General features: G+C 46.6%; 1 protein-coding gene across 3 annotated transcripts in view; it reads right to left on the bottom strand.

Annotated features, from left to right (window-relative positions):
• GSK3B (glycogen synthase kinase 3 beta) overlaps window positions 1-26,904 on the bottom strand; it is a 156,081-nt gene that overhangs the window by 72,172 nt on the left and 57,005 nt on the right. For all 3 annotated transcript variants that reach the window (XM_053292761.1, XM_053292760.1, XM_053292762.1), the window contains exons 2-4: window positions 18,607-18,800; window positions 6,028-6,111; window positions 2,343-2,453 (exon numbers count right to left, since the gene is read on the bottom strand). In XM_053292761.1, coding sequence (XP_053148736.1) covers window positions 2,343-2,453; window positions 6,028-6,111; window positions 18,607-18,800 — 389 coding nt within the window. The remainder of the gene's footprint in view (window positions 1-2,342; window positions 2,454-6,027; window positions 6,112-18,606; window positions 18,801-26,904) is intronic.

Genomic DNA, 26,904 nt, shown 5'->3' on the forward strand with positions numbered 1-26,904 from the left:
ATCAAATAAATTCAATTTTTCTGGCCCTGTTACGAAGAGCATTTTATTTTTTACAGCTCGATAGACTCTCTTTAGCTAAAACCTAAAAAGGAGTAATAAAGCTGCAAAACAGTTTACAGTGTTGCTTTGCACTTCCTCACACATAATACAAAAAACATGCAAGGGAAGATGGAGTTTACTATGAAATAATCTTTTGATGCTCTGCAGGGAAGGAAATTTCAGAAGCATGGTTATCTAGGCAACATGACAACCCTTCCTATGGATGTGCAAGTAGATGCTGGAGAAATTGTGTGTGTGTGTGTGTGTGTGTGTGTGTGTGTGTGTGTGTGTGTGTGAGAGAGAGAGAGAGAGAGAGAGAGAGAGAGAGAGAGAGAGAGAGAAGGGCAGAAAAGGGGAAAGTCTGGATTGAACACTGAGCTCTTTAACCTGGAAGCCAAAGCGTGGACATGTCTACTTCCTGGTCACAAGGCCCCAGGGAAGAGGATGGTGGAGTGAAAGCAACAAGCTCTCATGAGCTGCTCTCAGTCTGCTCCCCCACATCAATAAGGGCAGGAGACAACAACGCAGAGCCGAGCAAATCCAGGAGTTTCTGCCTAGGTACTCACCTACTCTTGCTTCTGAATTGCATTTTGACCCTGTGGTTGGGCCCCTAGATTTCCTCAGTCAGCAAAACAGCATCAGGGCACCATTTGGGGGTGGGGGCTACAGGAGGCTACCAATGCCCTGCCCTTCTCCTGTGGATAAGAGCAAAGCAAATCTTCCCCCATGTGATTGTTGTTCTTCCATGTGATTGCTGCTGCTTGGTTTCGGAGGAGAGTGCGAGATAGCCCTTCTTGTTGGGCTATGTAGATGATGACCAACAAAGACATCTTTTTTCCCCTCACACACACCCCTTTCTCTTGTGAACCCACAAAAAAAGGCAAGTGAGCAACAACAATTCCATGGAAGAAGCGGGGAGGGGAAGACAGAGCCTTCGCCTCTTACCATGCTGGGAAGCCTTTGCTGCAGGCTGGAAAAGAGAACCCAAGGGCTGCCATACAGATTTTTCTGTACGCTGGAGAAATGGTGGGCCAATTCCCATTGCCATGGTGTTAGAGAAAGTAGGGGTGAGTCCGAACCGTTCCGGCGGCCATTCTAAAGAATGGCCGAACTGCCGGACCGGTTCGGCCCTTGCTGGTTCGGGTCCGGGTGGGGGGTATTGCTTTAAGGGCGGGAGGGCTTGCTTACTCCTCCCGCCTCTTTGCCCCCTCCAGCGCCCATATTTAACAGACTAACGGGGCGCTGGAAACCAGCCGCCCCCGCCACCGCCCCCCCCTGCCACGGGCAGATTTATCCACCAAAACTACCAATACCCCTGCCGCCGCCGCCACCCGCCAGCCGGTTAGGGTTAGGGTTAGGGACGTCAGTGACGTGAAGTTTTATGTGGTTGTGTGGTAGTTATGTGGTTATGTGTGGTTATGTGGTAGTTTTATCCACCAAAACTACCAATACCCCTGCCGCCGCCGTCGCCCGCCAGCCGGTTAGGGTTAGGGACGTCAGTGACGTGAAGCGTGCGCACAATGTGCGCATGCGCAAAGCATTACTGGGAGCTTTGCAGAGCCGCAGCGGGGAAGGGGCGGCAGGGAGGTATCCTGCCGCCCCAATTACTCTACTAATTACGGCGCCACAGCGGAAAGCGGTGGGAGGGGTAAGTAAACCCTCCCACCACTCTTAAAGCGACCCCCCACCCCAGTGCCGGACCGCAGTGTGGTGGTTCTGTGCACACCCCTATCTAAAAGGCTATTCCTGTGCAGTTTGCAGCTTCTCTTTTTTCATCAATACAGCTGGGATATCTCAGGAAGCAACCTGTTTTTCAGTTCTTTGCTTCATACCCTGGGAACTCATTGCCACCGTGTATATGTTTTGCCCAAACCAAAAATGCGTTCAACCTTCACATGTGGCCATGTACACTTCCCCTCACCCTCTGCAACCACCCGTGAAGGTAACCCATAATATGTACAGTAGCCCTCATTTGCACAGGTGTGAACTTCATTTTCAAGGACAGAACACTCTTGTGGCCAGGATTCAGAAGCAGTATACAAGCAAGTGCTCTGCTCACACACAGTACTTTTCAGCTTTTGCCTTCCAGTAGCAGTCCATCAAAGGCCCTCCACCACCACCTACAATCAGGGTCCCTCCAGAGTTATATACGAGAAGTACTATACGAGAAGCAATCAACTATCACTAGAAGAAAATCCCTCTGTGCATGAGCAGGGTGCTCCTCCACAAAGGCACTGGGATCCTGTCATGTGTCTGAAGTCTTCAACCACCAACAATCAAGCGTCTTAATTCATTTTACCTACCTTCACAAATATCATGGGGAGTGTCTGCTTGGCCCGACTATAATGTCTGGCAACTCTGTATACTGTTTCAGGAACGTAGTCCAGGACCAAATTAAGGTATACCTCATCTTTCTGAAGAAAAAAGGTGGGGGGAGGGGGACAAGAGGAGTGTAAGAAAAATTACAAGAAGCCCAAAGTACAAATGTTTAGGTTAGTTGGTCGGTTTTAAGTTGAATCACAATATGCGTAAAGCACGGAGTTTAAACACCATAACACAATATACCAGGAAGTGTATTTATGTTTGCATGGGCCAAATCATCTCTGTAGATGCCACTTCATGCTGAATGGCACATTTTCCCCCATGCAAATGAAGCCAGATAACCAATCTGATAACTTTGACTCATATTTCAACACAGTGAAAATGTTTTTAAACACACACAACTTATTTATTGGCCACCCCATAACAATTGTTCTCTGGATGGGTTTTTTAAAAAAGCACCCTGTTTCAACAACAAAAAACTATGGTTATAGTATTTCCTCAAGTACTAAATTAAAAGAAGAGCGCTGACGCCATATGTAAGAGACAGAGACTAAGAGCAAAAGAGTTGAACAAAAACTTTCTGGGATAACACAACACTCATTGTGAAGTATAATATGGGAGGACAAAAGAAGCAACCAAACAGTTTAAGAACACAGTTTCTCAACTGCCGGTTCACGACGAGTTGAGTGCCGGTCTGTGCCTTGGGGAGTTAACACACCCACCCTGCTGCAAACCTCCGTGTTATTAAAAATATATATCTTCAAATACCAGCCACCATACGGCCGAGGCGATGCTGAGAGGATGGCTGGGGATGGCTGCCAGGTGTAGGGTGAACCAGCAGTCCTTCTTACACCTCCCTGCCCGCGCTGCGAACCTCCGTGTTATTAAAAAAAAAATTCCGCAAATACCAGCCGCCGCGTGGCCAAGGGGACGGCTGTGTGGGGGGGGGGAGGGTGTTAGCCAGTAGTCCTTCCACATACACACACCCCGCCACCAACGGCGGACACCAGAACGACGCCATGGCCTGCCGTCTGGCCCGGCATCACTTTGCAACTGCACGTCTGCACAGCACCTCGCAGTTGGGAAGCTGCACCAGGCCAGACGGCAGGCCACGGCATCGCTCTGGTATCTGCCGCGGGTGTGTGTGTGTGTATATATACACACATACACACACACACACACACACACCCCGTATATATATGGACTACTGGCTCACACTCCACAGCCATTCCCTCGGCCACGCAGCGGCTGGTACTTGTAGAAATTTCTTTAATAACATGGAGGTTCGCAGCGCGAGGGTGTGTGTGTGTGTAAGAAGGACTACTGGTTCACCCCACACCCGGCAGCCATCCCCAGCCATCCCCTCAGCATTGGAATTTTAAAAAATACATGGAGGTTCATGGCAGGGGAAGGCAAGAAGCAAACAGAGCAAAGTGCGGTGCAGTGAGGTGGTTCTTTCCATCGGTGCAAGCTTTGTTTACCTAGCCTAGGGAGCAGCTGATGAATATAGCCACAGTTTATGACAAGAGTGTTGGCAACTGACTGGGACAAGCAACATAGCAATCCTGGCTCTTTTACTGTGAGGCTATTACTTCCTAGGAATTGCAACGGGGGTTGGGTTAGGAACCTCCGCTGGCCACCTCTGAGGCAAGTGATAATCCAGTGCGCATTCTCAGTTTGCAGAACGAACGGATCCGTGGGCGAGCTGGCACTTGCTCCCCAGCATTTAGTTTATTGCCAAAGTAAGCAGGCTGTCTGGGATCAATGGGTTCAAGTCAGCTCGAGTTGTGCCGTACAAAAGGGACTTGAATCAGGTGTACAGGTGTTCAGCAACCACCAACGATGGAAACCTGACACATCTGCCCAGGGAGAGGGGCAGAGAGCAGTGGGCAAGCCGCAACTGGGTTGGTCCACAAAGGAATTAGCCCCCAAGGAAAGGCTTCTTACTTGCTCTTGGTAACCTGAACCCAGCCCAAATGATGAGCTCTAAAACGTCGCCCTGGGCAAATCCAGGCATCTCGCATTTCGTTAGGCAGCTACCCATCAAGCCAAGCTCTTTCCATCTCTTCTAGCTTTTTCTCTTTCTTTCTCTCCCTCTCTCCCTTCAAGCCTGCCCCATCCCCTTTTCATTTTTCTATCCCTCTGTCACTCTCTCTCAAGCCAAGCCTGCCCCATTCTCTTTCTCAAGCCAAGCCTACCCTATTCTTTTCCTCTTTCTTTCCCTGCCTCACTCCAATCTTTCCTTCTTATAAAAGCCTGTGTAGTGAAGGATCAAAGTATAATCTTCTTATCCAAAATTAAGAGAAAAACTTCTCTAATTTTTTCCCTTAGAAGTGCTCCGTGTTAAGTGTGATGATTCGGCAGAGGTGGAAAGGAAAAACAATGCATTTTATTGTTATGTATTTTGTACAGATTGTATTGTATTAATTTTATTATGATTTTAATTCAATTTATTTTATTTTTATTTTTATTAATCTTGGCCTTCCAGAACGTCAAAAGTTAAATTTTGATTAAATTCATTTTAGTTAATTTCACTTTACTTTGATTTACTTAATTGATTGATATTAAGTGTTACTTTAATAATCAGCACCCTAAAAATTGACCTCGGCCCCCATGAGCCAAGTCATGGTCAGTTTTGGCCCACCAGGTCATTTGAGTTGTGCACGCCTGTAGTATAGTACTAACAGATAAACTTGAAACCCCTTTACTAAGTGCTGGTCCGGGAAACTGCACATGAAGAATGTAGCTGTCCTTGAAACTCCGCATGAAGAATTTACCCAGTCCTTGACTCCAAAAAGACTGAAAAACACTGGTTTAGAACTAGCATTACAAATGTATCCTGATGCATGATGTTATAAAGATTCACAAATGCCATTTGCAATTATATTTGGCAAACGAAGACCAACTGTGCCTTGAATGAAATATTTCTATAAAGGCATATAATGAGTAAACTCCTAAGGTATACATGTTGCGAGGGCTACCTGAGCTTTTGAAAATAACTATATGTAGTGCATTTAAGATTGATCATTGACCATTAAAAAAGGTTATCTATCATTTCTATAGGCATGTGCATTTCATAAGCATGATTCTTTTATGTGCAGGCATCACAGAATGATTCTTTTACATGCAGGCACCACAGCCAAACGTGTGCATTTTCAATACCTATTATTTTTCAATACCTATTACAGAGTGTAAAATGTTTTGGGGCACTTTCAGGCCTGGCATCAGCATGGCTGCATACCTGCCTCAGCACCTGTGGGAGCCCACTGATGAACAGTCACTATCTGTTCATTTATCCACCTCATTTAGCTTCTGTCTACCATCAAAGCACAGAGATTAACATAGCATCCCTGGGAAGCAAGGGGTAAGGTGCATTAGCTGCTTCCCTATTAACCATTCTTCCCCAATGATGCCAAGCTGAGCCTCACAGTCAGTACAGGTGCAGCCACAAACACCCCTGCTTTCTGTTCTTGCAAAGTCTTTCCTTCAACTCCTCCTCCTCACTATTGTTTTGTTTCCTCAGACACCCTTTGCCTCTTGGGCCAGATCTACAGAGTGCAACAAGCAGCAACAGTGAAGAGGAGGGCAAACAGTTAAAATCATCTACTCCATCCATCACCATCCAGACCCAAAAGGTTTGCTTCCCGAATGCTGTTCTAAACTTACCTTCTCTCCACTGGAGTAAAAGAAATAGCGCAATCTGACAATATTACAATGATCGAGCTTTCTCATGATTTGAAGCTCTCGATTCTGGAAGGGAAAAAAGAGAGGGCAATATTTGAAGAGATATTTCCCAAAAAATAGGCAATCTTTAATGATTTTACATATAAAAGCTCAAACATTGTTTGGTCATGCAGCCCACATATATTCTGCCACTCCAGAATTATCACTGCTTAGAGAGAACTGTGTAGTAGATTTCTGTTGAACTAAGAAATAGCTGATCTAAACACAATTACCAACTTGCCTAGAACTTTCCAGAAGTGCCTAGAACTTGCCAAGAAATTTGTACTTCTTACAGAGAAAATGACAAGAACTCTCCAGCTGGTAAAACCAGGCAGAACATTTCTCTAAGGAAAGCTAGTAACAATGCTGCTGGTTGGTACAGCATAATCTGAGAAGTGAATACACTCAGGTGGTTAGATGACATCAAACAGGATTACAAGACTGCCGAGATGGCTTCAATGGATGAGAATCGTAAGAAACAGGATAGCAACACCTAGAACTTTGCAACTGTGATGACTTCCAATGCTTGGGATCCAGTTGTAACTACAGCATTATGTCATATTATATTTCACCTCAAAATTCAGATCCCTCCCACCGCACCTGTGGTTCATTCTTTCACAGTTAAAGAGGAGTATTTAACTCAATGTGCTTGACAGAGGGCTCTGTTTTCATTGATTTGTACAAGTCAGCTTTTTAATTTTTATTTTAAATAAGATTTTTTAAAGGAGCATTGGTCACTCACTGTGAAGGCTTCTTCTTGCTGCTGGTGTTGAGGACATCTCACATGGGTTATCCTCCCCAGCATGCTCCAGATGGGCAGGATGTATTTAAATTAACCAAGAAGACTTTAAGAGGCCCGGGAGGATAGCCCCTCCCAGTTTAGTTAGTTAAGCCAAGCTTCTAGGAGGAGAAAATCCATAAGAAATTAAGTTAGCAATGAAAAAACTCAAGTAAACAAAATACAGACCAGTAGCCCCTGATGGGTTGAGATGTCCTCAACACCAACAGCAAAAAGAAGTCTTCATGGAGAGTGACCAATGCTCCTTTCTCAGCTGCTGGGTGAGGACATCTCACGTTGGACATGCCACAGCTACAAGACTCTGGGAGGGAGGGCGACATGGGCTACTGGGAAGGAAGGAAGTGTTGAAGGAGACGCCTGTCGAAGGCAGCCTGAGATGAGTGCATTAGGTCTAGCTTATAATGCCTCATAAACGTGGTAGGAGATGACCATGTTGCCGCTCTGCATATATCTTCCAGTGGAGCGTTTGTGGAGAAGGCTGCCAAGGTGGCTGCTGAGCGAATGGATTGAGCTGTAATTTTCAGTGGAGTAGACAGATGCTGGACTTCATAAGCCAGGGAAATACAGGCTTTAATCTATCTGGCCAAGGTAGATATCGAGACTTGTTGACCCACTGTGGATGGCAGGAAGGACACGAACAACGCTTCTGTGGAATGAAATGAGGAGGTCCGAGACAGGCAAGTTTTCAGGCATCGGCGAACATCTAACTTGTGCCACTCCTTCTCTCTTGGGTGAGACGGGGTGGGACAAAAGGAGAGTAGGACAAGGTTCTGAGAACTGTGGAATACTGAGGCCACCTTTGGTAGTAGATCTGATATCAGAGTAACTAAATCCAAGGAGAATATGCAGAATCTAGGATTGACAGATAGGGACCTGAGTTCGGAGACTCGCCTAGCTGATGTGATAGATATTAGGAAAAGCTAGCTTCATGGACAGGATAAAGAGAGAGATAGAGCGCAATGGTTCAAAGGGAGGTGCATGTCCCTAAGGACCTTGTGAAGGTCTCAAGGAGGGAACCTGTAGACCACCAGAGGAGATGATAATGTGGCCCCTCTCAGGAAGCGTTTCAGGTGTGGGTGCACGGTCAGACCTCTTCCTTTGAAAGGCGAGAGAAGAAATCCAAGGGCTGCTGCATGTCGCTTTACGGTGTTTGCGCTTAGCCCTTTGTCTAGGCCACCTTGGAGGAACAGAAGTAGTTCAGGAAGTTTGCACGGTATCGCTGAGAGGTCGCATTGTCTGCACCAACGAAGAAAAACGCACCAGGTAGATTGATAGATACGGTTGGAGGGTGACCATCTGAATGCCAAGAGTGTATCTAGTACTTGTCTGTCATATCCAAGGCGGCCGAGTATGTTGCATTCAGTCGCCATGCGGCAAGCTTGAACTGGACTGGTGATGGAGGACTGGACCTTGACTGAGGAGATTGGTCCTTGTCAGGAGGAACCACAGACCATACACTGCCAGGTGGAGGATTTCTGTGAATCATGGGCAGCGAGGCCAGTAGGGAGCTATGAGAATCACCTGGGCCCCCCTCAGTCAGATGTGCCGTAGGAGTCTGCTGAGGAGCGGTACCAGTGGGAAGGTGTACAGCAGTTCCCAGGGCCATGGAGCTGACATGGCGACCACCCCTTCTGCCTGTTGACACAGAAAACAGGAGAAGAAATGAGGCAGCTGGGTGTTGAGGGGAGATGCGAAGAGATCCATCGACGGATGACCCAAGGCTTTGGTGAGGAGATGGAAGGCCTGAGGGTGGAGCTTCCATTCTGCTGGGTGAAACTCCTGGCGACTCAGCCAGTCTGCTTGCATGTTGAGGGAACCACTGACGTGGTGGGCTATGATGGAGGACAGATGCCTCTCCACCCAACACATTAATAGAGCCAATTCTTGGTGGGAGGAGTGGGATTTACATGGGCTTTCGCTGTCATGTTGTCTGCACGGATCAGGACATCCTTGAGTTGGACCTGCTCTTTGAAAGCCAGCAGTGCTAAATGTATGGCCCTCAATTCCAGCCAGTTCATGCTGTGCCATTTTTCCTGTGTAGTCTGTGTGCCTTGTGCTGAGTGGGAAAGACAATGTGCTCCCCAGCTGTGGAGGCTGGCATCTGTTGTGACAATTATTCTGGGGGGGATCCAGGAAGGGCCAGCCCTGAGTCAGATTGGAAGGCGATATCCACCAATGCAGAGATTCCTTGACTGGTGGAGGTAGAATTACCCTTGTGTGGCGCTTCTGCGCTATCTCCAGTTGGTGAGGTAGGAGGAACCACTATAGAGAGCGGAAGTGGAAGCGTGCACAGGAGAGAGCTTCCAAGGTAGACACCATGAGACCCAGAAGTTGTGCTAGGGTCATGATTGATACTGTCCTGAGAGACAATAGAGACCTGGCTAAGGTCATTATCTTGTCTCATCTCTCCTCTGGGAGGAAGAGCCTGTCTTGTCGTGTTCCTATGACCACCCAGGTGTTGGAACTGCGTGGAGGGGGTTAGGTGGCTCTTGGCGGCGTTTATTAGAAACATGTGAGAAGATAGTGCAGCCGTGGTGCTGTTTACGTCTTGTGTTGCGGAGTCTCTGGATTGTATGAGATCATTGAGCTAAGCAAAGAGTCTGACCTTTTGCAGCTGGAAGTGGGCCACCGGGGGAGGGGGGGGATTACTTTAGTGAAGATCCTTAGTAACAATGATAGACCAAATGGCAGTGCTGTGTACTGGTAGTAGTCTCCCTGGTAGTAGAAACGGAGGACACGGCAGGAGCGTGGGTGGATTGGAACATGAAGATTTGCCTCTGTGAGGTCGATTGATGCCAGAAGGTCTCCATGTTGTAGGGTCTACGCTACGGAGTTGATGAGGAGGAACTGGTTCTATTGCCAAAATGGTGAGGAGGTGGTTGATTGCTCGCTGTGGGGCCATGTGTTTCAGATGAGCTTTGGAACGAGGTGTGGGTAGGAATCTGTCCCTGGGATGGGAGATCAACTCTATCTTGCAACCGTGGAGAATTGTATCCAGGACCCATTTGTCTGAGATGGAGGCCTCCCAGGAGTGGAAAAAGCTGGACAGGCGACCTCCCACCCCCAGCGTGTCAGGATGATTGTTGAGGCTTAGACTGTTGTCCAAATTGCTGTTTTGTGGTGGTAGCCTTGGGGTAGAAGCGAGGCCTGTTCCAGTTGGTGCGCTGAGGTCTCATGTCCGTCTCTGGGATGAAAGGAAGCCCGAAAGGGCTGACTGAACCTTCTGCTAGGTCTTTTGTCCTCCGTGTGAGTAGATCAAGGGAGCACTTTCTTCTTGTCCTTCATCTCTTGTAAGGCCTCGTCCCCAGAAAGTTTATGAGCTGTGTACGCAACTGAGGACAGGTTGGAGCGGGAAGCTGTGTCAACCTGCCAATGCTTAAGCCATAAAGTGTGCCTGGTCACAACGTTGTTAGCTGTGGCGCGTGCCCCAAGCATACAGCATCTAAAGTTGCATCCACTATGAATGCTTGGGCCTTTTAAATGTTTAATAGGATCTGTCTCTGTTTAGGTGGATCCGGTGGCAGGGATTGAAGAAGTGATGCCCTGGAAAGGATAGAAGCTGCTATGGAGGCCCATGTTGACAATGAAATGCATTCGTTCTTCTTGAGTTAGAATTCAAGCTTCTTTTCAGTGGGATCCTTGAGCACAGAGTCTCCATCTTGGAGCAGTATGGCACCAGATGAGAGAGCGGCCACGTGAGAATCAACAGGAGGTATCGGGAATAAAGTTGCTGCTGTTGGAACGAAACCATAGTGTTATTAGCCAGTGTAGTCGTGGTTTTTTCCTGTACTTCAGGAGTTTGCCATTCCTATCTTAGAACTTCTGCAAAAGTTTCTGGCAGTGGAAACAACAGATCCAGAGAAGATGAGGTGGGCAGAACCAAGGATTCCCTTGAATGAGCAGCATTCCCCTGAAAGCCCTCAATATTCAGGCCTAAGGTCTGTAAGGCTTTCATGAATAAATTAGAAAAATCCTCTGATGGAAAAAGCCTGCGTGAGTGGGTGGAGGGCTCTGCCTGTTGGCTATCCGACCATTCTCCCTCCTCACAGGACTCAAGTTCTGTGTCTGGTTCCATGGGGTTCTGCCCTGATCCCATGGGGTCCTCCTGGGGAGTCGATGGCCCCGGTGGTGGTAGGGGTTCCACAGGCCTGCCTGGGTGAGGGTCAGGGGAGTCATAATCTGAAATCATAGATGAATACTCAGAGGAAGATTGTTTGCGCTTTTGGTGTGACTTTTTTTATTTCTTTCCCTTGGGCTTACTGGAGTGTTTATGCTTATGGCTCCTTTTTAACTTTTTTTTTTAATGGTGGTGGTGGGGGCCCTCCGAGGACCCCTCAGAAGAGTATGAGTCCTGAGAAGAGGAGGAGGTGGACTGATCCTTGCGTTTACCGCACTTTCGGGGGGGGGGGGGAGATGCTTCTAAAGTGTCTGGTTTAAAAGAGAAGAAAACCAAACACACCATGGCTCAGATACTTTCCCTGGTGGGAGGCGAGGCTGGCATGGCAAGGCCCGCTGGAGGTAGGGCTGGCATGGCAGGGCCTGCAGGAGGTAAGGGGCACACTGGACCACTAGGGACTGTTGGCCCAAAGGACCCCAGACTCACCAGAACCAGTAGGAAAGGGCTGGCCCGCATTGGTGGGACCTCCATCTGTGCTCTCTGTGGCTGGCTAGGCGGTTGCTGGAGCGTGTCTTCCCTTATCGCCTCCTCTCCTTCGCCCTTCTCAGCGGAACGAGGAGAAGAAGTTTCTCCAGGCCCTGAACATCTGGGGAGCCGGCTGGGTTCACAGGCAGAGAGGAACCCATGGCCATGTCACTCAACCTCTCTTCAGGTGTTGGTTTTGGTTTCCTTGAAGCGGGCACACCGGCATCCTTCCCGCGTGCACCAGGCATTTTGGCCGGAAGTGGCCCAGGCCACAAGTTGTCGGGTGTGCTGTCGACGGCCTCCTCTAGCACCATGATATCAGGGCTAACAGGCCTGTTGAGGGGGGGAGGTCAGGTGATCACGCTTCCAAACTGGCTGGATCGCTGTTAGGCAGGCGCCCTGATGACCTGGTAGTGCGTTATGGTTCTTGCTCCCTGTAGCCACACCCATCGAGGACACAGTGGTGCATGGCAGGGCATTTTGTGCGGCGTGCACCATCACTCAATAGTGATGGGGCTTGTCAGCTTGGAAGGAGTCCGCCGCTTTCTTCCCCTTCAGCATTAGCACATGCAGTATGCTTGATCTCTTAGGCTCAATCGACAGGAGGAGAGGAAGTGAGGGGAAGAGAATGGAGAAGGCAGAGGAGAGTATTTCCCCCCCTAGGCATAGAAGGATAAGAAAACGAGGTAGTTGGGGAAAGGAAGGATGGTTAGCAAAAGATATAGGCGAGGAAAAGAAGCAAGGCAGCATCTTCTGTCCACTCTGGAGCTCTGCAGGACAAACAAAACTGGGAGGGGCTATCCTCCTGGGCCTCTTAAAGGCTTCTTGGCTAATTTAAGTATGTCCTGCCCATCTGGAGCATGCTGGGGAGGATAACCAATGTGAGACGTCCTCACCCAGTAGCTGAGAAATGTGCTTAACATGTTTAATTTGCGCCCATCCTGTTTTGTTTCTTCCCCCCACCTTGTTTTAATTAACAGCTATTATTTATTCATTGCATTCACAATCAGGGTGGTTAAGAGGAGTGGGTATTTTCCCTATTGTTCCACAATATGCTTATGACTGTAGCAGGGATCAAGAAATAAGCAACTGCCTTCTAATGAGTCACACCATCAATTAATCTAGCTCTGTATTGTATATACAGACTGGCAGTAATTCTCCCGGGTTTCTTACAAGGCTTTTTCCTAGTCCAACCTGGAGATGCCGGGATTGAACCAGAGATCATCCCTGCTGAATGATTGCCAACTGCAGGCCCCATACATGGTAGATGACAAAACTGTAGTCACAATTTTGTGGCTGGGGATGGTGGGAGATGTAGCTGAACAACAGCGGGAAGGCCAAGTTGGCCCATTCCTGCTCTAACATGTGCATCATAGAGCAGGCTTTTGTTGGTGCTACAGATAAAGAAGAACATGAACACAAGGAGCATGTTCTTAAAACAATGGAAGACATTTATATTAGTCTCTTTGGGTTGCTACCTTCTGAAAAGCTGAGTGGCAATTTCATCATCATGATGTTGCTCTTTACAGGTTCAAGGTGCTGTCTTGCTGGCTCAAGGTTCGGGGGCGGGTGGGGGCCTTTGGCAAAATGCACTTGGGTTCCCATCTCCTCCCCTACAGAGTCAGTGAGCACAAAAGCAAGCAGCAGCAGCAAGAAAGAGCAACACCTGCAGCTATTTGCTTGTTTTCCTGCCCTCTTGCCTCTGGGTTGAGACTGAGATTAGGCTCAATCCTCACAAGAGGGTAAGTGAGCAGTGGTGGGCATTCCTCACCACTCACTCATCTCAGTGGGTGAGCAAGCAAAATGGCAAGCAAATGGCAAGCAGCAGCAGCAGCAAGGGGCTCCTGTCAACTGTGGGTTCTTCTAGGGCACTGGGGACTTTCTGGTGGTCTAAGGATGCCATCCCGATGCCAGCCTGGCTCATTAGCTTAAAGCAATATTTAACAAGCATTTTTCATTTCAAAATTAAAAAGACTAGCGACACATTTCACTCTCACACTTGAAAATGTTTCATTTTGTTTTAATTTTGAGAAAGTTTAAAAAATTACTCCCAGAAGAGCCTATCCATTTTTCTGCACAAGTCTCTCCAGATTGGAAAGAGGCAAGCCCAGAGCAGAAGGTGATGCAGATAAGAGGTGTAGTGGGTGGACTGCTCTGCCTTAAGCTCACAGGAGCTCTCTTCCCCTCCCCCCCTTGTACATACCAGCAGTTCCTTAATGGCATACCAGTGTGTCCCAGTGCACAGCTTGGAAACTGCTGGTTTAGATACTTTTGTTGTCAAAATAGTGTATATGAAGATTGCAAACAAAGGATTTGAGAACAGCATTATGCATAGCTAACCTATATTTTGCTTTCAAGGAAGCTTATAAAATCTTAGAAAGTGTAGCATGGCATGCGTGTAATGCATCTCACTTTCTGCATCAGTTCACAACACAGTTGAGGGGGAGGAGATGGAACTGAAACTGCTACAGAATTAAGAAGCTCTCTTCTTACAGTTTGTTTTGGAACATTAAACTCTGGTTTATGATCTCCATTCTCTGGCTTCTGGGCAGACAGTTCAGACAGTCAATTCCTAAAGCTTCAAAGCCCATTTCCCTGTAGGACTCATTTTGTCTACACCCACACTGCTGCACCCAAATGAGAACTTAAAGCAAGTCTCTTGGCATGGACAGGCTGCACAGAATGATCTTCAGGAGGATTCCCAAGCCCAGCAAACTATGTCACAGAGCTACGCTAATGTCCATCAGTTCACTTAAACTAGTTAAATCTAATTAATATTTCAGACAGCTAATAGGAAAGAGCAATCTGTCTACATCATCTCGCCTCTAAGAATAAAACTGAGAAGTAATACAAAAATAACAGCTAACTAAAATTCCCTGCCGTTTTTATTTCTCTAGAATATTCATACATATTTGGTAACACAATCTAATGGATGCACTTAGGTTGATACCATCTGAAAAAAGCAGGTTGCTCACCCATCTTCTAGGTCCTCCATGTAACCACACATTTTATATAATTGGAAGGGACCCTGAAGCTCTTCTAGTCCAACCCCCTGCTAAGTGCAAGAAATTGCTACAGCATCTGACAGATGGTCACCCAGCCTCTGTCTCAAAGCCTCCCATGAAGGGGTCCTCCATTGCACAGGTTATTCCACTTTTGTTCAGCTCATACCATTAAGCAAATTCCTCCTAACGTCTGGCCTAGATAAACTCCCAATTTCAACCCATTAGTTCTCATCTTGCCATCAGGATCAAAGAACAAGTCTGCTCCTCCTATGCAGCAGCTCTTCAGATATTTGAAGGTGGCTTCATATCTCTCCTTAGTCTCCTCTTCGCCAGGCTAAACATACCCAGCTTCTTTAAGCATTCCTCAAAGGACTTGGTTTGTTGCTCTCCTGTGAATTCTTTTCTGTTTATCAATGTCCTCCTTAAAAATGCAGTGACCAGAATTGGACGCAATACTTCACGCAGAAGCCTGACCAGCACAGAATAGAGCAGACTGATTACTGCTCATGACCTGGGCACTACACCTCTGTGAATGCAGCCTAAGTTTGCAGTGGCTGACCTCACGATGTTACATGCATGGTAGAATAAATTTGAGTCACTGCACAAGAGCAATGTTGCACAAGTGCAAAAACTGCATGGATGAAGTTGCAGACAGTGCAGCCATTATATATAACCACCACACAATCTGCGCAATTTTTGCGTTTGTGCAACAACTCTCTTTGCAGCTGTGCAAACATTAATGTGCAACACTCCATAGTATGTCACCTATTGAAACTGCATAACTCTGCTGGCTCATGTTCAGTTTATTGTCCACAAATTCACCTAGATTATTTTCAAATGTACTGTTGCCAGGGTCCCCCACCCTCATCCTATGCTTATGCATTTGATGTTTCTTACCCAAATGCAGCATTTTACACTTGCCTCCAACTTCATCTTATTGGTTTGGCCCCAATGTTCAAGCCTGTCCAGATCATTCTGAATCTTGATTCTGCCTTCTAAGGCATTAGCAACCCCATAGATAGATGTGTCATCTGCAGATTTCATAAGCATTTCCTCTACTACCTTCTCCAAGCCATTTATGAAAATAGTGAATAGCACAGGACCTAGGACAGAGCCCTGTGACACTCTACTCAATACCTTCCCCTCTACTAGCAACCACCTGTTGGGTACGGTAGTTCAAGAAGCCCATTTACTTGTTGCAAGTTCATTGGCCATCAAGTAAAACATTTCTAGAAAAGGGAATTTATTTTAAGATGAACTTTAGCTCATCGTGGAGATCCAGAATGGTAAAGTGGAGAGCATGCTGAATTGGGCCCCAAGGAAACCTGAATTCCTGCTTAACTAGTCATGAAGCACAATCAGTGCTCTTGGGAGAGTCATTCTCTTCAGCATAACTCACTTCATAGGGTTGTCATGAGGCTTCTTGCCTGTAATTGATGTGCTTTTAAGTGGTTTTCTGTGCAGTCACATATAGGAGAGGTGGGGGAAGCATTTGGTGCCCTGTGCTTCAGGCACACAAAGGTCTTGAGCAACTAAAAAAAGGCAAGAGCTTTCCAAAACTCGAGAGACAGTTCTCTATCTTGCTGCAGGCACAATAACAACAACAACAAAACTAGAGATAATCTTGACCCTGCCCTCGAAGCATGTAGAACCAGGGTTTACCTGCACAAAGGCAGGATAGGAAGGCTCTTCTAAACTCTAGAAGTTTCTGAAATGTTGATCTATGCAGGAACAGAGTTCACATGCATAACTGTAAAGGCTACAAAGAAAAAGTGGGAATAACTCCATGCACCAGACTTGAGAAATCACAGGCACCAGTGAGCCATGGTGCCTAGAAATTTAACTGTGGTGGCTAGACTTGGAGATTCAGAGATTGAATTATTTAATAAAATATTTATTTTTTCCAGGCAGCCCTGTTTAAGTTCTAAGTAGGTTATTTTTAAGGAAGCAAAGAAAAGTTCATTTACCCTCCCCCTCCAAAATATCCATCCAGTCCAGTAATTCTGTCAAGTGTCCACTTTCTGCCTCCTAAATATTTGGACTGGCTCCTAGATTTTAAAAAAATTGTCAAGGCCTGTCCAATGACATACTTCTACTTGCTTAAAAGGAATAGTATATTTTTATGCCTACTTATATTAGGCAGGGGGAGAGCATCTGCCCCTCTACAATCTCAGCACAGCAACCTTCCAGTGGCTCTTGCTGCTGTCTACCTTATGTTTCTTTCTAGATTGTGAGCTCTTTTGGGGAAGGGAACCATCACTCATACATACATGCGCGCTGTCCACCCTCAGAACTGAGGACGGCATGAGTGTGGGCCGCAATTGCTGCTTCCTCCCCTCCCTCTGGTCACCTCACTCCTCCAGCCCGCTGGGAAGCACTCCAGGAAGAGCAGCAGCATCGCCATGGCGGCCTAGGCCAGCCAACCACCAGCCTCGGTTATGTTGCCCTGCCAAATCTCTTTGCCAGGAAAACAGAAAAGTGAGAGCTTCCCATCCAGCCTGCATGGACAGCCAGGCTCACCCTTGCAGACCTTTCTCCCTTAAGGTTGGGGGGGGGAGGCTGGGCAGGGGGCCGAAACAGCCAGTGGTGGAGTGGAGACACGACCAGCAGGGCATGAGAGAGGGGAGACCAAGGCAGGGATGGCAGTGGAGGCGGCGAAACCACCTTCCTTGGGCCCTCCTGCCACCCACATGTCAGTTAGGGCTGTTTTCGGCCCATTTCAGGGCTCTCTGCGCACCTTCCTGAGAATCTTTGCAGGAGTATAGCAAGAAACAAGCAAAAATCCACATTTTGAAATAAAAATACTATTTTGGTGTAGTTTGGAATGTGCAACCTCTGCCATCCCAATACAGCTTGACACAAACCAAGAACAGAGAGTAGATCTTCTGCTAAGACAGGGTTCCCAATGTTTTTTTTAAATTTAAAAAAAAATTATAACAAGCATACCCCTTCGTCACAAATTTCAGTACGAGAGAAAGAGGGCACAAAAATGAACATGTACACAAGTGTGCAAACACACAGTTATGAGACGGGCTATACCAGCCTACATCCAGATTAAGTTATTCATGAGTACACCCACTGAAGTTAATAGGCCCATTATTTTCAATCAAATGGCTTATGAGTAACTTAATCGGAATATAGCCAGTAACTGTAGTTCATCTCATACCTGTTAAATTTAAATTTGAGTATGCGTGTGCATGCCTACACACACATATATACACACATCAACACACAAATTTAAATGTTACAGGTAGAGAGGCAGACCACTACTAGTCACTGGCTCAAATCCACATAATAAGCAATCTTATTGAAATCTCTATGTGAATGCTAATTTTCCTAAACCTGTCAGTCAAGCAGCAGAGAAAGAGGGTCTTCATCCTCTTGCTCTCCTTCTGCAGTAGACACATCACTAAGAACATGTCAGCTTCAAACCAGCAATTCTCAGATGAGGTACAAACAGAACAGCTGCAGCATGGGGAGAAAAGAGAGTTCTGAGTACCCCCTGGGAGTCTGTCAAGTACCCCATGAGGTATGAGTACATCCTGTTGGGAACCCCTGTGCTAAGGAAACAAAGTATCACACACTTATTTTTCTAAAATAGTAAAAAAAGTTTCTAAAAGTTTCTAACTTTTTAAAACAGTTATAACCAGCAACTATGTAGTTCTAATTCCACTAAGAAAACATCTGAAGTACTCATTGGAAACCTGGTGTTAGATTAATCGATGTTCTCTAAAGCTCAAATTAATATCCATGCAAACGATTAATATATCTGAATGTTTCAAGGTTTCTTGAGAAGCAGAACAAAGTAATTCTTTATGATAAAAATGAAATAGCTAAGCAAGTAACAAAAAATTATTTTGCCCTGGTTAATGAATTATCATCACAGACCAACTATAAGGTCCAAAGAAATACGTTTTTAAATCAGGACTTGAACTTTTCCCCTAGCTACTTTGTACACAGTTACAACATAATGCTGGAATATCAATGCACAAAATACACACATTAGTGAAAAAAGAAGAATGACATAGAAGTCAGACATCAAAAGTGTTATTTTCCCCCTCCCACACATTTCTCACCTTAAATCTCTTGTCTTGAAGAACTTTCTTAATGGCAACCAGCTCTCCTGAATCACAGAGTTTGGCTTGATACACAACGCCAAAAGATCCATTCCCTATTACCTTGGTGTCTGTGTAACTAACTTCTTGAGGTCTGTCTGGACCCTGTCCAGGAGTTGCTACCACTGTGGTCACTTTGCTGCCATCTTTGTCTCCTAGAAGATAGGGGGGGAAACCAAGGTGAGATGGTTAATATGGGTGAGCCTATGTCTGAGGAAAACAATATGCAAGGCACAATTTAATATAAGGCTTCCTACAGAAATGACAAGTGTGTTTTATTTCTTAATAGAATAATTCATTTTTGCATCAAAAGAGAGACAACAGTTGTGGCTACTTATATATTCACAATACAGTGAAATATAAACTGATTGTATCTACCACTGTTCAACTGAACCTTGATCTATTTCTGAGTATACTAGAACTACTGAAATAAATCCTTCGTATCTGGCTACCCCCACAACACTCTGCAAAGTGCCATCCAGAACAGATGTTATTGATGGTAAACTGCTAAGTATAGGCTCTTGCTGCCCAACAACAGAAAGAGCACTGAAGGTACATTATGTTGACTGTAAAAGTTTGCCACTTCCTTGCAAACAAAGTATTTCAAATATGGCTCTCACATCCTCTCCCCAAAGACAGTCATGGCTTGGGGTTAAACTACCAAATGGTCTATTTTACCGAGCCTAGCACCGAGTTCCAGGCTTCCTTGTAATGTTCATTTCATGAAAGTATATTGGAGAACAACTATTTCTCCTCACAACAACCCTGTGAAGTAGGTTAGGCTGAGAGAGAAGTGACTGGCCCAGAGTCACCCAGCAAGTATGATGGCTGAATGGGGATTCAAACTTGAGTCTCCCTGGTCCTAGTCCAGCACTCTAACCACTACATAAAGAACAAACAAGGAAGGAGTTTTCCTCCACTCAGCGGACCTCTGAGCATATAACACCCTTCTAACATCTAAATGATGCAACCTTCGCTCCACATCTGCGGAAGGGTTCAGGAAAACACAGGTAAAGTAAACACAGGTAAAGGTGAAACAGAGACCACTTTAGGAAGGAATTGGACATCTGGCCTGAGTGCAACCTTGTCCTTGTAGAACTGAAAGTATGGTTGATCAATCCTCAGGGCCCACAGCTCACTCACCCTCCTAGCGGAGGTAATGGCCACCAGAAAGGCGACCTTCCAGGTCAGGGGTCGGGGCTCAATTGAAGCCAAAGGCTCAAAGAGGGGCCACAGCAGACCAGCCAAAACCACAGACAGATCCCAGGCTGGTGACATGACAGGATTGTCCAGAAAAACATGGGACAAACCCTTGAGAAAACTCTTAACCACCAGGTCTTTAAAACACGAAGCCCGGGTCATCGGGGAATGTGCCACAATGGCAGCCAAATGTACCTTAAGGGACGAAAGCTTTAAATCAGACTTCCTAAGGGACAGCAGATCTGCACATATATCTTGTACAGAAGAATTAAATGCACTAAACTCATGCAAAGAAGCAAACAAACAGAAATGAGTCCACTTGTGATCATAGGAGTTCCTTGAGTCTCAGTGGGAAGTGGGCAGGACCTTCCAGGCCATCAGATGAAGGGGCCAAACATCTGGGTAGAGTACCTGTCCCCCCTCCTGTGACAGCAGGTCCAGAAGGGCAGGAAGGTGCAACCAATCCGCCACCACCCGCCTCAGGGCCAGAAACCAGGGCCTCCTGGGCCACCACGGTGCTACCAGGATGGCCCTGGCCCAATCCACCCTCAGTTTGCGTAGCACCCTCGGAATGAGAGGAAATGGGGGAAATACGCACAGTAGAGGGCCCATCCAAGATAGGGCGAAGGCATCACCTAATTAGCCCTCGCCTTCCCCTCCCCTGGAGGAGGAGGAGGAGGAGGAGGAGGAGGAGGAGGAGAAGAAGAAGAAGAAGAAGAAGAAGAAGAAGAAGAAGAAGAAGAAGAAGAAGAAGAAGAAGAATTTGATTTCTATACCGCCCTTCCAAAAATGGCTCAGGGTGGTTTACACAGAAAAACAACAAACAAATAAGATGGAACCCTGTCCCCAAAGGGTTCACATTCTAAAAAGAAACATAAGATAGACACCAGCAACAGTCACTGGAAGTATTGTGCTGGGGTGGACAGGGCCAGTTACTCTCCCCCTGCTAAATAAAGAGAATCACCATGGTAAAAGGTGCCTCTTTGCCCAGTTAGCAGGGGTAGTTAGCAATAGAGGGCAAATTGAGCACTGTCCCGGGAAGCAAAAAGGTCCAACATTGGGACTCACCATTTTAAAAATATGTCCCTGAGAACATGTCAGTCCAAGGCCCACTCATAGGAGACCACCATCATCCTGCTCAAGGTATCCACCTGGACATTCAGGGAACTTTGTATATAGACCACCTGAGGTGACACCGCATGTGCCACGCACCAATGTGCCACGCACCAATGCCAAAGGTCCAGAGACATGAACAGAAGGCTCCTCGAAGACGTGCTGCCCTATCGATTTGACATAGGCCTTTTCCGTCGTATTGTCCATTTGGATAAGGATTCACCAACAAGGACTATGACTTACAAGGACTCACTAGCAAGGATTTACTTTATCACTTGTATCCTGGAATCATCTTTGTGAAATTTATATGTATTTGAAATATTGGAAATACCTTGTGTATGCAACAGGATGGACATCATATTATCATTGTAGATTCCTTGTGGTGAATATTTGCTATTTGATCCATTTAGTGGATACTGTTTATTGTATGAGTTCTACCTAGTAACATGCTGAGCATGTATGGGGTTATCTTTTGTGTAGTACCTATTCTCATACCCATATAAAAGCTTTTGGGTGGTGTATGGCACAATCCTTGGATTCAAATCTTGGATATATGTATTACTAATTTCATGATTATTTATGAACAGAGTTATTAGTTTTGGAAGTTTTGTATTCAAGAACCCCTTCAGAGCATTGAAAATGGTTAATAATTCCAAGTAGTTGATGTGCCGGGTGCTCTCCCTGGGGGACCAATGTCTGCTCAGCCAAAACCCTTCCAGGTGTGCCACGCAACCAAGCTCCGACGCATCGGTTGTAATCACCCATCGAGATCGGGGAGCCTGGATGGAGTCACCGACATTTAGATGTCAAAACCCGGCCCACCAAACTACAGTCGCCCGGACCCAGGAAGGGGCCGTGCGTTCCAAACAGCCCGGATCTCTATGGGGATCGAATACGTCCAAGAACCTCCTTTGAATAATGAGCATTCAAAGGCACGCTTGAGGCAGAACGTACATGGTGGCCACCATATGCCCCAATAGGCGCTGTACCTAGTGCATAGTCTGTGGGCCTCCAGCCTTTTCCAAGGTCGTATCAAATATCAGCCTTATGAACTGTATTCTACAGGTCAGTTCCAACTGAGATTTCTTGAAATTAATTTGGAAGCCCAGAATATCCACGACCATCTCGAGGGCATCCAGGACTGCCCATCTGGTGCTCGCCAGGATGAAGCAACCGTCCAAGTGACAGTACCTGCAACCCTTGCTCCTGCAGGAAAGCCACCATGGAGGCCAGACATTTTGTTAAAACCCACGGCGCCATCGTGAGACCAAACGGCAAGGCTTTGATAGGGGATCCCCCCAATCTGGAAGTGCAGGAAGTGTCGATGCTGAGGACATATTGAGACGTGGTAATATGCATCCTTCAAGTCTAGGGAGACCATCAACATGTCCTTTTCTAAGACGGTCATAATGGTCAGTACCGACAGCATCCGAAAACATTTGTACAACAGGTGCCTGTTCAGGATAGGACGCTGACCACCGTCTGGTTTCAGCACAATAAGAGTACAGGGAATAAAAACCGGGACTCTCTCGATCGCATCCTTTGAACAGGAGAGCGGCGACCTCCTGGTCCAACTTCGGAGTGCACGGAGTAGTCACAACCCCGGACACGGGTGGAATCCCGCAGAACTTGAGGGTGTAGCCCAAACGTATGACTGTAAGGACTCACTGGTCCATGGTCACTCTGTCCCAGCTTGCCGAAAATAGCGCCAGGTGAGTCCAGAAGTGCCTCAAGTCATTGCTTCTTTTGGAAGGTGTTCGGGTGCTGTTTCTGAAAGGCAGTCTTACTAGGCTGGAGACCCGACTTGTATCTCAACTGGAACGTGTTGCCACGAAAAGAACGTTCGGATGGAGATTGCTGTTGAGAAGGCATCTTCTGTGGTTGATAAGGGGACCACCTGGAAGTTTTCTGTGGTTTGGTCGTCACGGGCAAATATGACATGGATCATGCCATGCTCCTCAGCTTCTGATCCTTTTGGAGAGTGTCATCCGTCTACTCCGCAAAGAGGCTAGAGCCTTCAAAGGGCAGGTTCTCGACCCTAGCACAGGCCTCGTAGGTCAGTCCAGACTAACGCAGCCAAGCATGTCGTCTGAGTGCCACGGATGTGGCCATCACCTTGGCCGTGCACTCCACTAAGTGCCTAGCCAAGTAGAGCTCCTGTTTGGCTACCTGAATAGTCTCGTGGAAGAACACCTTAGCTGGATCCCGCTTGTCCTGCAGCAGGAGGTCCAAAAATGAGCCCACTTTTTTCCCCACAGAAAGTGGTTATAGCAGGCATTATCGGTTTGATAGTTGGCCACCCTTAAGTGGAGAGCTGAGGCCGAGTAAAGCCTTCTCCCAAAGGAGTCCAATTTTCTGCCCTCTTTGTCACTTGGTGCTGACTGGCTGTGACCCCTGATCCTTTGCAGAGATGCCTCTATGACGATCGAATTGGGGGTGGGATGATTTTTTAGAAAGGCTGTATCATCCTGCAGTTGCACCCTATAAAAATTCTCCAAACTCCTATTAGACTGAGAAAGAGTTGCTGGCTTTTTCCAATGACCCCGCATGACTCCCAATAATGCCGAGTTGAGGGGTAAAGCGGCCTCCACATCGATAAGGCTGAACTACAGATCCAATTCTCCTTTCTGTTGCATACAGAGGCTCATGCCTAGGGCAGAAGCCATGCGGGCCACATACGCCGAGTACTGTTTAAGGTCGTCTGGCGGGGAAATTGGCTTGGAATCCGACTGTATGTCGAGCGGGGACAACCCTGGGAAAGACCTTCAGATTCCTGAGAGCTAATATCACTCTCATAGTCCGACTTCGGAATGAGCCAATGAGTCTTGGGCCAAGGGCATCGAACCCATAGGGGAGCCCAGTTTACTTCCCGGTTTACTTCCCAGGTTGTCCGGTACTGAAGCGGGAAGCTCTGCTGGCAGTACCTGGACAGGTAACGCAGCCTGTTGTAGCATGAACGCTGAAGAGGGTGGGTTGCGTTGCTCCGTTCAATATCAAGGGGAGCGTTGCGGTGAGCAGGAATGCGGCCTCGCTTCCGAGTGTGAGGGAGGCTCACGCCAACCCCGCACAGCTCCAAGTTTCCCATATGTGCAACCGTCCAGGTAAAAAGGGCCATATCAGGGTCTAACATAGTTTAAATAGTCCAATCGATAGTCCATTTGGTATCAAAAACACGACCCAGAGTCCCAGCGGCAAGCACCATAAGCTCAACCAACCTCACCCAAGGGAGAACGGTGCTTCAACGCACAGTACCAATCCTAATATGCGGGCTCACAACAGTCCCCAGGCCCGATCTTGTCTGTAATCAGAGGAGTGCTCTTTCGAGTTCCAACAGGCACTTCAGTCCCTAAGAGGGACACGCTCCTGGTGCCTCCAAGGGGGCGAACGGCGCCTAGGCAGCCACAATGCGGCTTCTGCGGCCTTGGCTGGGGAATAGGCCTCTTCCGAGGAACTGTACCCAGGCTCATCTGACGCCATCGAGAGTTCTCTACTCGAGCGAGCCCGATCAGATGCCAAGTCCCACAAATTCTCAGCCAAAGGCGAGCTAGGCCAAACTGAAACAGACGAATTTGGTGTAAGATTATCCAAATCCACTTTAAGCTTCTGGGTCACTGGGGCCTTTGATGCAGGAACCAACATAGCCTTCTTCTTCTTTGGTATGGGAGGAAGGTATTGACCCCACCGGCAAATCATGAGGCAACTTCGACTTCTTCCTCCTCTTTGGTATCGACACTGAGGGAATCCAGGAAGATTTCGGTGCCACGGGTGCAGAACGCTTAGGGACATCTTCTGAGCGCACCAGCTCACTCAAAGCCAAAGTATTAGTACTAGGAGGTGCAGAAACCGGTACTGGGGCCAGGTTTTCGGCCTCTACAGGAGCAGATACCGAATGCTGTGACTGCACCGATGAAGCAATTTTAACGGACTGCTTCAATGATAAGGCTTCCGAAGAACTGAGCACCAGATCCCACAGGGCAGCGCGCAGATGAGAAGCCCTATTTTTGCGAGCCTGCTTCATAAACTTATGACAATGAAGACAGGTCTCAACAATGTGGGATTCCCCCAGGCACAGGAGACACTCTGAATGAGTATCAGGGGAAGGGATCTTAGATCCGCAAACACATTTTTTGAAGTTTGTCGTTCCCATCATAAACGCTGTAGGCCAGCCGGCCACCACGCTCCATCCCGGCCGGGATCGGAGCTCCGAAGGGAGGAACCCGCCCCCCCCCCCCCCGCAAAAAAAAACGCCAAGAAAAAACTGCTACTACATGAAAGAAAGAAAGAAAGAAAGAAAGAAAGAAAGAAAGAAAGAAAGAAAGAAAGAAAGAAAGAAAGAAAATTGAAAAGCAGGGAGAAAAACAACAAGGGGGTAGATAGATCCTACTTGTCGAGTTGCAGACTCCACGATGCTTACTGAAGCACTGATAACGAAAGACTGAGGGGATGAGGAGTGGTGCAACCACATATAGTGGCTGGGGGTGAGGTTCCCGCCCAAAGCAGGAGAATTGAGCTTGTTAGGTCCCAATGAGGTCTCTGCACAGGCGCATTCCCCATTTGTGTAAAGGACAGAGACCACGTCGAAGAACTTTATGGAGGCCTGCATAACTTATGAACATGCCCTAAATTTTACCTTCCAATGGAATAATATAAAATGCAAAACCAATGTTATAAGTTATTTCATTTTATATTAATATAATTAATATATAAATGCCACTCAAACCCAGTTTACTGCAGATGCTGAGATTATTGGGGAAGGCTTAGCCCAAACTCCCATGATATCCTACAGATCACACATTTATTTCCTCCTATCTAAGTGAACAGCTATGAAGGAAGGTAAAGTGATGCACTCAGTAACAACTAGAATATTCAGCTATTCAGATTAAATATAAACCCTGACTGGGAGGAAAACCAGACAAACAAAAACTACTGTGAAAAGTAAAAATGTCTACAAATAAAAACATCCAGTATAACAAAAACACAAGGTATGAAAGCTAGGGATCATTAAGCAGGCAGAAATAAAAACCAAATGTTAAAAATGCATACTTAGTTTCTACAGAAGACAGATCTTTATTGCAGGCTAGACATTATTCATTTCATAAGCAACAGGGTGCATACTTCATGCAGACTGTTATGAACTATGAGGACAAAGATAAACTGAAGATGAAGACCAAACCCCCTACATTTTATAGGTAAAATTAGAAAGAAGAGGTAGGTGGAGTAGTAGACTCCCTTACTGGCCTCCTTTAAAATGGGTACAAGGGTTGAATAGTGTTTTACTGACAACCAGGATTAAGTATGAATGTGCACCAATTTTTATTCTAGTAACTTGGTCTTCAAAGTATCACATTACCATGTAATTTGTATCTTTCCTCCTCTGCTTGAATACAGGGATGAGTAGCGAGCTTGAGCTTGAAACAGTAATGTACTCTAAATGTACATAAATTTATTGTGCCCTCTCAGTGCTCAGCGATATTGCACTACAACATATTTTACATATTTCCTGATAATCTTTTAAAAAATAGGTGTGGAAGTTAAGCTGCAGAGTCGGATGGAAACAGAACGAGACTCATTTTCACAGTGTCTTGTGTAGCTGGATCCATTGTCCAAGGACTGGGGCTTGTAGGGCCTAAAGGGCCAGGGCTTTGCCATGTGTTCCAGCTCCTTAAGACAAGACTTCTCCTTGTTCTCTGCCATAACTTGGTTCTAGCCATTTACTTAAAGTTTACTTCTGGTAAAGTCATTGTGACAAAGTTGACTTTTAAGTGATGGTCCCAAATGAAAGAGCCAATGTTGTGCCTAGCCCACCTGGGCTAGCTTTAGTTTACATGGTGTGGAGGTTGGCATCAGCCAGAAAGGGCACTGTAATACAAGCAATGAGCCTGGGGTATGAGACCAGCCCAGGGAAGGTATGGAGCACTTAAGATTTCTTGGTATGGGACTAAGCTC

This window comes from Hemicordylus capensis, chromosome 2, assembly GCF_027244095.1.
Source record: "Hemicordylus capensis ecotype Gifberg chromosome 2, rHemCap1.1.pri, whole genome shotgun sequence".
In the NCBI taxonomy this organism is placed as follows: domain Eukaryota; kingdom Metazoa; phylum Chordata; class Lepidosauria; order Squamata; family Cordylidae; genus Hemicordylus; species Hemicordylus capensis.